The 12,396-nt window shown below is 35.1% G+C and overlaps 1 protein-coding gene across 2 annotated transcripts in view; it reads right to left on the reverse strand.

Annotated features, from left to right (window-relative positions):
• DIAPH2 (diaphanous related formin 2) overlaps positions 1–12,396 on the reverse strand; it is a 932,191-nt gene that overhangs the window by 836,374 nt on the left and 83,421 nt on the right. For both annotated transcript variants that reach the window (XM_043457771.1, XM_043457769.1), the window contains exon 4: positions 5,441–5,545. In XM_043457771.1, the coding sequence (XP_043313706.1) occupies positions 5,441–5,545 (105 nt within the window). The remainder of the gene's footprint in view (positions 1–5,440; positions 5,546–12,396) is intronic.

The raw sequence follows: 12,396 nt of genomic DNA on the forward strand, positions 1-12,396 counted from the left end.
TAATCTTGAGAAAGAAGAATGGAACTGGAGGAATCAACCTGCCTGACCTCAGACTCTACTACAAAGCCACAGTCATCAAGACAGTATGGTACTGGCACAAAGACAGAAATATAGATCAATGGAACAGAATTGAAAGCCCAGAGATAAATCCACGAACCTATGGACACCTTATCTTTGACAAAGGAGGCAAGGATATACAATGGAAAAAAGACCTCTTTAACAAGTGGTGCTGGGAAAACTGGTCAACCACTTGTAAAAGAATGAAACTAGAACACTTTCTAACACCATACACAAAAATAAACTCAAAATGGATTAAAGATCTAAAAGTAAGACCAGAAACTATAAAACTCCTAGAGGAGAACATAGGCAAAACACTCTCCGACATAAATCACAGCAAGATCCTCTATGACCCACCTCCCAGAATATTGGAAATAAAAGCAAAACTAAACAAATGGGACCTAATGAACTTAAAAGCTTTTGCACTACAAAGGGAAACTATAAGTAAGGTGAAAGACAGCCCTTCAGATTGGAGAAAGTAATAGCAAATGAAGAAAACAGACAAAGGATTAATCCTTAAAAATATACAAGCCAACTCCTGCAGCTCAATTTCCAGAAAAATAAATGACCAATCAAAAAAATGCGGCCAAAGAACTAAACAGACATTTCTTCCAAAGAAGAACATACAGATGCGCTTCACAAAACACATAAAAGATGCTCAACATCACCTCATTATCAGAGAAATGCCAAATCAAAACCACAATGAAAGCGTACCATTACACGCCAGTCAGGATGGCTGCTATCCAAAAGTCTACAAGCAATAAATGCTGGAGAGGGTGTGGAGAAAAGGGAACCCTCTTACACTGTTGGTGGGAATGCAAACTAGTACAGCCACTATGGAAAACAGTGTGGAGATTCCTTAAAAAACTGGAAATAGAACTGCCATATGACCCAGCAATACCACTTCTGGGCATACACACTGAGGAAACCAGATCTGAAAGAGACACGTGCACCCCAATGTTCATCGCAGCACTGTTTATAATAGCCAGGACATGGAAGCAACCTAGATGCCCATCAGCAGATGAATGGATAAGGAAGCTGTGGTACATATACACCATGGAATATTACTCAGCCGTTAAAAAGAATTCATTTGAACCAGTTCTAATGAGATGGATGAAACTGGAGCCCATTATACAGAGTGAAGTAAGCCAGAAAGATAAAGAACATTACAGCATACTAACACATATATATGGAATTTAGAAAGATGGTAACGATAACCCTATATGCAAAACAGAAAAAGAGACACAGAAGTACAGAACAGACTTTTGAACTCTGTGGAGAAGGTGAGGGTGGGATGTTTCGAAAGAACAGCATGTATACTATCTATGGTGAAACAGATCACCAGCCCAGGTGGGATGCATGAGACAAGTGCTCGGGCCTGATGCACTGGGAAGACCCAGAGGAATCGGGTGGAGAGGGAGGTGGGAGGGGGGATCGGGATGGGGAATACGTGTAACTCTATGGCTGATTCATATCAATGTATGACAAAACCCACTGAAAAAAAAAAAAAGAAAGAAAGAAAGAATATTGGCGTGATTTCCTTCTCCATGGGATTTTCCTAACCCAGGGATCGAATCTGCATCTCCTGCTTGGGAGGCAGATTGTTTATTATCTGAACCACCAGGGAATATCCACATAAACATCTATATATACTGTTAAAATGTAACATGCACGATTCCCTCTAAATCACTGATGTCTTGTGCCTCTCAAGATTATGAATTGGTATGACAATGTTGCAATTTTTTTTTTAACTTGCGGTTTTCATTTTATTTAAAATTCACTGACACTGTGTGCAATATACCATGACAGCTGCTGGCAATGTGGCAGGCATGTTGGGGTGCAAACATGAAAGTGTCACATTGCTGTCTTGAGGAATGTAGGTTTTGGGGACGGGAATCTGACGAGGAGGAAGACCACAGGAACCATGCAGGGCAAAGGCAGGGATGCTGAGAGTGCAGCTGCTCGGCGATTGTTTGGGGGCAGAAGCACAAAGCTTTGAACCGGCATGGGTTTGGGGTGATGCCAGGGTGAAGGTGAAGAGAACAGGAACAGGCTGGGTGACATGAAGCCACTGATGTTCGGTAGTGAGTTGGGCAGTAGTGAGGAGGGCGGGGAGGCCGGCAGCTGTCACAATGAACAGCCCAGTGAGCACACGTTGCAATATTAACAAAGCTTGGTTTTCCACTTCTGAAAACTTATGTTGGTGCTGTGAAAAGAAAGACTCTTCCAGACTATCTGTGGCCAAACTATCTACATGTACCCGGGCCTCCCTGGTGGCTTAGATGGTAAAGAATCTGCTTGCAATGCAGGAGACCTGGGTTTGATCCGTGGGTTGGGAAGATCCCCTGGAGAAGGAAATGGCAAACCACTCCAGTATTCTTGGCATGGGAAATACCAGGGACAGAGGAGCCTGCAGGGCTACAGTCCATGGAGCTGCAAAGAGTCAGAAATGACTTAGCAACTAAACAACAAGATCAAGACCATAACCACACTTGTTACAGTAAGCAAGAGTCCAATTCCAGCAGAGAAGAGACTCTTTTCCACTCCCTTATTAAGTCCTTTCATCACTGACAGAGTTACTCAAGGTACTTTTTCCTTTGCATTCACACAACATTTTTTATTATGGAATTTGAAGAGGAAAAACCTAAGCAATAGTTTTCATCATTATCTTTTAATTTCCTTTATATTCTCTTATCCCAGGCTAATTTTGGCATGATCAGTTACACAACAAAAGACTCTCCTTTGCTTTAGAAACAGGCTTTGTGTCCAAACCCATGTATTAGTTTCATCTTGCTTTACTGTCCTTCCCACAAACACAGGAGAATGACGGATATCGCTTATTGAGTGCTTATTTTGTTTTTCAATTCCATGTAAAATACCTAAGCAGGTGTTAAAGGGGGAAATGTACAATTTATGTTTAAATTTAACTATAATTTTCACATATTTTACACATGACTTATGATAAAACATTTTTCTACCAGGGACTCTAGTCCTTAAATTTGCTTTTACTTCAAGATAAAAGTTTTGACTATTTGCAAAACATTTTCATAAAGCACTGGTTACAATCATATCTACTTTAAATATGGAAGCATTTTTAATCAGTGTGTCAATATAAAGAAAAAATAAGCATAAAAGAGTATGACATGCAAAGTATACTTAAAGCCTAATAAAAGCCAGCAGGATGGAAACCTTAGTTATACATAGATAAATGGTCATGGGGCGGGTACATTATAATTCATGCAAATTTTATTGTCATGATCACGAAGAGATCACAAAAGATGAGAGGATGGTTTATCATTAAATGGTATCCCTCTCACCTTCAAAAGGAAATAACATATGTAATTTTATTTGTTTTCACCACAGAACACAGTACTAACGACTGTCTCTCCAAAGTGAGAAAGCTTTAAAACATGCTTATCAATAGGCTTTCTTTCATCATATTTAGTCCATGAAAAATACAAGCTAATAAAACATATAACCTTAGAGCGCTAATGAAAGTTCTATATGTCAAGTGACCCTGTGTGTGCTAAAGGAAACAAATAAAGATCATATACTAAATAGTTATTTGTATCGATTTTGAGACTAATGCCTTTAGTATAGAGTTTTCATGTCTTTTGAGAAAATTTCAATTTCCATTTTTCAAATAAATCAATTCAAGAGAGCTCAGCCAACGTTTACCCCAAGTTTAGCATTTTAATCTGAAAAATGAGTATATAAATCAATGTGCTTTTTATTGGTCAGTTAAAGAGGAAACAATACAAAGATAAATGAAAACAAGTTCTACATAGAGACTGAGTCAAAATCAAAAGGTTAAGAAGAGCTTCACACAATCTTCATTATATTCAGTTCCACTTACGCAAACAAAAGCAACAACAAATGAGCCAGAGACACTAACAAAATCTTGCCATTAAAATCAGCACATAATTATTCATATATAATTATCTGTACTTTGCACCCAGATATAACTATATAGATTTACTAGTGTATTTGCCTTTAGGTATTTGAAAAATAACACTGAATGTACACCCTGCATTTCCTAAAGCATTTTACTGTGAACAATAACTTGAGTGCAAAAAATGAGAAGAGATTCATCAGAATTTCAAAGTAAAACCCTATGCCTCACCTAATTCTATTGAAAATGACGCTCAAGGCAAATTTCACTTATCACTTGAAACACATTTCTGCCCTTGGATACCAGAAGCAAATTAAAAAACATGCTGTTGTTCTGCTCTGGCAGAGCTGCAATGCATTATGATCAAATAGTTCAGCATTCAGATTTAGCTTACTTAAAGTACAACATGGAATCAATACAATTGTAGAATTCAGACAAAATGCATCAGTAATTGCCACTGCAATTACTGTACTGAAACAGCATTAATAGGATAGCCAAATAATTTTAGAATATATTTTGCCAATGAAGAACTATTCACTAATCAACTTTTTAAATTTAAAATACGTATGCCTTAAATGTAAATGTATGTGTATAATAAACACGTCACACAAACATAAAATCACTGTGTGTTTGTGTGTGTGTATATATATATATATATACATATATATACATACAACATATGTATGTTATATATATACACATAGATAGTGATTTTATAAACTCTGTGAAAAGCTTCTTCTTTACAGAAATGTAAAAGATACAGTCCACTATTTCAAAAAATATTTTTTTTTCTTACAAAAATAAATCAAACTTTAGACTCTTTTTGGAAGCACTTTAGGAAATAAACAAAGCAATATATTCCACTAAAACATGAAGTTTTTCCTGCTGCAGACAAGCCTTTTCAATGAATCCTAATTTTAATTCTTTTGAGACTCACACAGATTTCATTAAAGTTCCTATTAAACACCTTCCTTTATGCTAAATTAAGCTGTACAATAACAATTATGAGGTAGTTTACATAAGTAGCATCACAAAAAATAAAAACAAACTGCTTATTAAAAAAATTGCTATAAATTTCAAGTAAGCAAATACCAGACATATAACTTTAATGTAAACTTAGTTAAATCTTGTGACTAGGCTATGTTTGTCCTTCTTCAAAATCTGAAGTGTTCCTATAACAAAGTGTATATTAAGTGGAATAAGTACAAATTGCTGCTATTTGTTAGTAAGTGCACAAAACCTCAGCTCAAAAATTTAACCGGATTAACTCAGAGCCAACTATTATTAGTCTGTTTTGTTTATAAGAATGGAAACTCTCTTTAAGAACAGTTTTGAAATATATATAAAATGTATTAAAGTACCTATATATACCTCTTTTATGAAGTCTATATAAGTACCCTGAGGCAAAAACTTGGAGATCTGAAGTTTGCTTCTTTTAAGCAGATAATGCTAAGCTCATTATATGGATGCTGGAAGAGTCTCACTACTTACAGATTTGGCAGTAGCAGAAATATACTGGACGACCATCTCACGCTTGGTGGTAAAATCTTTGTTTCGTAAAGGAGCTTTTCGCTCTTCATTAAGGTTCATGTCCTCCTGTTAAAAAGAATATTTATTAAAAAAATAATATTTATTGTATTAGCAAAATTCTGCTTATGAGTTTCAAAGGTGCTTAATAAATATTAAGCAACAAAGTTCTACTGTATATCACAAGGAACTATATTCAATATCCTATAATAAAATATAAGAGAAAAGTATATGACAAAGAATATATATGTATGACTGAATCACTGTGCTGTATAGCACAAATTAACACAACATTGTAAATCAACTATATCTCAACAAAATAAACTTTAAAAAAGAAAAATTAAAAAATTAATGTTCTCTGTATTAAAATAGTAAGTCATGCTCTGACTATCAACAACCACCATTTTTCAGCTCCTTCACTATTATTTTTCACTCTATATACCCTAGTGTTATATAAATTTTACCATATATTTATGGCTCATATTGCTACCTACTCAATGAGTAGAAACAAGAAAAACTTTTTAACTATTCCACAGAATAAACTGGCAGTTTATAGCATGGATATACATCATTCAGCCTTAGCAAAGTTATTTTTTCACCCTGATAGCAAAAATAAACAAATAAACACTTTACTACTTGGCATATGTTCCCTTAGGATAAATATTATCTAGAAGAGCAAACATAATTTGTAAATTATAGGAAATATATATCTACAATATGTCACTGAAGAAAGATTCATGAGAAGTTGCTGAATTTGGGGGAAAAAATCAGAAACATAGTTACCTACATTGGGATAACAAAGACCACTAACTGGAAAGAAAAATATTCAGTTACAGCAACACATCATTTTGAGGTTCAATAAGCTTTGATTTGGTTGGAAATGTTCCTTTATATTGTGTTACAAAGACATAGAACATTTTCACTAGATAAATCATTTTTTCTTCATTTTGAAACTCATGTTAACCCCTGAAACATATTAAGACACACTTGAAGGGTCATAAAACCAAGTTGGAAAGGACTACACCTCCAAAATCAACATCAAATGAAAAGACAACATACAGAATGTATGAAAATGTTTACAAGTCATACATCTGATATGGGGCTTGTATCCCCATAAAAAGAAGCCTTACAAATCAACAATAGACAAATAACCCAACTACAAGTGGACAAAGGATTTGAACAGACATTTCTCTAAAGAAGCCATACAAATTGCCAATAAGCACATGAGGCTCAACATCACTATTCACCAAGGAAATGCAAATCAAAACCACAGTGAGACACCGCTTCACTCCCACAGTTATAAAGGCTAAGACAGAAAAGATAATAACAATTGTTGGTGAGGATGTGAAGAAACTGGAACCCTCACACACTGATAGTAAGAATATGAGATGATATAGTCACTTTGGAAAACAGTCTAGTAGTTCCTCAAAAAGTTATATGTAGAGTTACCACATGACTCAGCTTATACCCAAGACAAATGAAAACATATGTCCACACAAAAACTCGTACTTGAATGTTCATAGCAGAAATATTAGAGTGGAAACAATTCAAATGTCCATCAAATGATGAATGGATAAAAAAATGTCATATGTCCATACAATGGAATATTATTCAGCCACAAAGAGGAATGAAGTACTGATACATTCTATACTTCATGGATGAAACTTGAAATCACATTATGCTAAATGAAGGAAGCAGGTCACAAAAGACCATACATTACATGATTCCATTTATATTAAATATCCAGAACAGGCAAATCTATAGAGATTTGTGAATTAGTGGTTGTCAGGGGCAGGGCAAGAGGGGATGGGAGAACTGGGCTGTGACTGCCAACAGGTACGGTGTTTCATTTGTGTGTGATAAAAATGTTCCAAGAATGAATGTTGTGATGGTTGCACGACTCTTTGAATACACGAAGAGAAGAAAAAAAACCACTGAACTATATACTTTAAGAGGATGAATTTTATGGCTTCTGAAAGGTATCTCAATTTTTTAAAACAAGAAAAAGAAATCAGTATTTTTATCCCTTTACTTGCTTAGTAATTCTAAACATTACTAGTTTTTAATCAACTAAATGAATGGACAAAGAAAAATACTAAAATAATTTTAAAAAATAATGTATGAGAATGTGGGGGAAAAAACAAAGGATCCATAAAAAGTAATCAAACTGCATCTATGTATTGAATAGTAACTTCAATGACACCAGTATCTCATGATATATAGTTGCACCCACTGCAGTGACTCCTACAATGATTAATTCACAATCAATACCTATAAATTTCATGTATATATACCTGACCCCCCCTTCCTAATCATCTCTATCACTGTCTCTACCTCTACTTTTCCTATCTTATCTCATTTCTCATTTGTATATCTTACCTGTAAATGACTTACTTGAAGCCAGCCTCTCTTTCTCTCTCAAAGGCTAGATCTAGCATTGTTGAATCAAAGTGAGAATCACAGAAATGAGGCTGTATAGCACTTTATAAAGTCCACAGATACTCATCTATGTTCTGTGTCAACTTCAACTAACAGGGAACTCACTACCTCCACACGCAGTCCTTCCCATTATAGGGTAGTTTAACTTTTGCCAAGTTTTACTTTGGAGGACTGGATCTGAAATATGTACAACAAAATACTAACATCATGTTAAGGTGGCAAGATCATATCATTATTTTTTCTTCTCTACTTTCTAAATTTTGACTCACTTATTTACCAAACTCATACCATGCACCACCTGAGGAGAAGGTATTGGCTACCCACACAGGTATTCTTGCCTGGAGAGTTCCATGGACAGACGAGGCTAGTGGCCTTACAGTCCATGGGGTTGCAGAGTCAGACATGACTGAGCAACTAACACTTTCACTTTACCATGCACCACAGAATATGCTAGGTAGGGAGCGAAAATTGAAAATTTGAAAGAGTGCTTGAGCCCATGAATTAAATGAGTTATTATTTGTGAAGTTCTTAAAACAATGCCTAATATTTAGTAAATGCTAATTTGTCTGTTAAATTAATAAAAATAAACAATTCATAGTATAGTAGGGATGGAGAAGGAAATGGCGACCCCACTCCAGTATTCTTGCCTGGAAAATTTCCATGGACAGAGGAGCCTGGCAGGCTATAGTCCATGGGGTCACCCATAGTCAGACACGACTGACTGAGTGACTAAGCACATATAGTAAGGAAGAGTGATATGCAAATATATGGGTATAACAGAGGCATGTACAGGATGTCATAGGAACACAGAGGACAGATGGGAAAGACAATAGAGAAGTCTTCGTCAGGATTTGGGTCTTGAAGGAGGAGAAAAACCTGAGTGAAGGCCAAGAGATTAGCTACCAGACCACAGTAGGCTTCTGTCATGGTTGGCTGCCCAATAGCCAACATGCCCGCTATAATTTTAAACACCCACCCAGTATCAGCCCCACCAATGAAGAATCCATGAAAACCACATTTCAGTCTCCCTATCCCTTATAACAATACAGTAAGATGGCTTAGTTGTCATCCATGAAATAGATGCATATGGGGTGTAGTTTCACCCATGTTTTGCTAGCATGGGTGGCAACAGAAGTGACATGGACATGGAATTGATGGCAGCAGACACATCTTTTTCATCACAACAATTTGACAAAGTGGTTCTGCTCCTTCATCAGATTATGTTTTGGCTGTGTGGTTCTGGAAGTTATTCCTATACTTAGATTACCTGGAGCCTGTTTTAAAACCCTCCTGGTTCATATCTCTTCATGTGTGTGTATGTATATAAATATTCTATTTAAATTAATCAGAATAAATTATCTTATGTTTAATAATCTGGGCTATTGAAGTAACTCAAGTAATAGTAATAAGAGTCCAAACTAAGAGGGATGGTAGATTGGACAGAAGAAATAAATGAAAGGAACCTGTAAATATTACATGAAGACAATACTCTCTCCTTGAGGCTAAAGTATACCTACCAGTTTCAATTTATCTTCATGTGACATAGTTCAGCATCTCTCTCAAATACCCTGTGGTTTGATAAATCCAAGGAAGGAAAGGATTTCCACGTCCTTCATCTTGAAATACTATACTTCTCAATTCAGCCTCTGATTTTATGACTTTATTGGCAAGAACATCATTCTGCTAAATCATATTGTGTTTGTTTCCATCGAAACCTCTAAATACTGCTCATATATACTATACTATGTCTCTACCATCTCATAACATTCTGGTTAAATTATAGTCTCCTGCAAATAGCACATATCTGTATCCCCAACTAGAATCAACTCTGAAATACTGACAAGATTGAGTGTCTGTACTTGTATACTCCACAGTCAGGTCTTAGAGTGTGGTAATGCCACCGTTGGCAATCTCTATGTAGAGAGTCTGCTCGCCTTCCAGTGACATTTTTCTTTTTTTTAATTGAAGGATAATTGCTTTACAGAATTTTGTTGTTTTCTGTCAAACCTCAACATGAATCAGCCATAGGTATACATTCTGTGTTACCATATACCTCCAATTCAATTTTCAATGACACAGGGCAAAGATCATGCTATTAAGAGTAGAATCATGGAGGCAGGCAGGATAATAATAAGAATATGAAGAATATAGACCTCAGAGGAATGTCAAGTTTAAGTGCGATCAGGCACCCAGGCCTGGTGTATATTAGCTAGCCATCAAAGAATGTTCGTGTTATTATTCATGTTCATGTTGTTATTACTTCCCTAGTCTCATTTCTTTCATTACCACTGTTCATCTTACCCGTGTGTTTGAATAACACAAGATTATTCATCATTTTTCTACACACGCTATGCTCTTACACATTTCCATTACTTTGTTCATGATGCTGTTCTTTCTGCCTAGAATGCTGTCAACTTCACCACCCTCTCCCTCTGTTAACCCCCATCTCCTCCCACCCTAGCCAAATCCATATCAGGCTAACTCATATACCCCTGCTAATTCTTCAGATTTCCCTCAAAGCACCTTGTTTAGAAGTGACCATCTTCATGCTATTCTTCCATATTAATTTCCTATACTATAGCACTTAAAATGAAACTCTGTAATAAATCCATCTACCTTAAACTATAAACTGATGGCAGAAACTAGGTTCTTTTTTTATCTTTGTATTCCCAAGCAAAGAGTATGCAATCCTGGAATGCACCAAGCATTTAATAAATATTTGCTGAACCAATGTGATATTTAGGAATTTTTCTCTAAATACTTTAATATGCTTTATGGCCACAAACATTTTTATACCTATAAATCTGCTGCATAGGTTGATTGGGAATAGGTACCATTCACAGGAACAGAGGAGACCATAATGACTTATCTTATTCTTACACAAAGCAGCAGCATACTACTAATTAGGCAGCTAATACTTCCAAATCATTAACTCCAGCTTTATAGTAGAATTGTAAAACTAAATAGAGCAATATCCATAATTCAATACTTATTCTGAACAATGTAATTGAATATGAAATTACTACTAAACACACTCAGTTTTTTAATTTTTTTTGAAATATACTTGATTTACAACATTGTATTAGTTTCAGGTATACAGTAAAGTGATTAAGTTTTATAAATATAAATAAATATATATATATATATATATATATACACATACACACACACTTTTTCAGATTCTTTTCCATTATACTTTACTGCAAGATATTGAGTATATTTCCCTGTACTATACAGTAGGTCTTTGTTGGTTATCTATTTTATATACAGTAATGTTAAACAGACTGAGTTCTTATAGTACACCGAACACAAAAGCAAGCTTTTACTGTATTGAAAATTTAGTTGAATACTTCCACAACATGAGAAGAATTGTAGTATTTTGTAATTTAAAAAAAAGATGAAGTAACTGACCACTTAAAATATTTGTACTGTATTAGCATCAAGCCATATTTATAAACACTAGATCAATTATTCTCCTACCAGTTATACTATGATGCAATTTTCTCATTACAGACAACCTCCTTCATTCCTTCAGCAAATAAACATTGTATTCTTACAGCTATTACTGAGAAACTGTATAAGAATAGAGTCAAACAAGAAGGTTAAAAGTTGAACCAGCTGCCTATTCATTCATTTGTACTCTCATCCGTTCTCATTCTCTCCTTCTCCCTCTCACCTCCCATAAATCTTTAAATATACTTTAACTTTCTCATCTTCTAGCATCATTTTCTATTTTCCTAACCTTCCATTGTTTTTCTCACTTGCTTTATGAGAGGTAAATGTCAATTATATATGTTTTTACATTTCTTTCTTCCCTATAAGAATACTTGCTCCTTCTTTCTATAAAGTTGCTATAAATTTCTATGTACTTTCTATAAAGTAACTGTTTTTGTTTCTGCAACATGTATTGATCCCAGTTTAAGACTGGATTTTCCACTTGCTGTTTTTAAATCTGAACTTGACTTGATTTGATGAATCAAATGAATCAAATGAATCATTTGATGAAATGCTTGCTGCCCTCTTCCTTCTGCTTCTCAATTGTAAGTATTCAAAACTTTTTAAAAAATTTATTTGGCTATGTATGCCAGGTTTTACCTGTAGGACATGTGATCTTTGTTGCTGTGTGTGGGCTCTTAGTTGTGGCATGCAGGATCTAGGTCCCTGACCAGGGATCAAACCCAGGTCCCTTGCACTGGGAGTGTGGAGTCTTAAACACTGAACCACCAGGGAAGTCACTCAAGTATTCTTTAACTTCTATTTTAAGGGGATCTGTACCCCTGAAGAGAATAAGCCAATGATACCCTACTAGCATGAACAGCAATTATAGTTATCTTTGATTATTTTAAGATTATAAATTAATGGATTTTTACAACATTTATTTCTTTATTTTTTATTCATTTATCCATCCACTTATTTGGTAATGTTTGTTGTTAAAATAAGACATTAAGGTTTTTTTTTTTAATTTTCTAAAATTTATTTAT

Source organism: Cervus canadensis, chromosome X (assembly GCF_019320065.1).
Source record: "Cervus canadensis isolate Bull #8, Minnesota chromosome X, ASM1932006v1, whole genome shotgun sequence".
Taxonomy (NCBI): domain Eukaryota; kingdom Metazoa; phylum Chordata; class Mammalia; order Artiodactyla; family Cervidae; genus Cervus; species Cervus canadensis.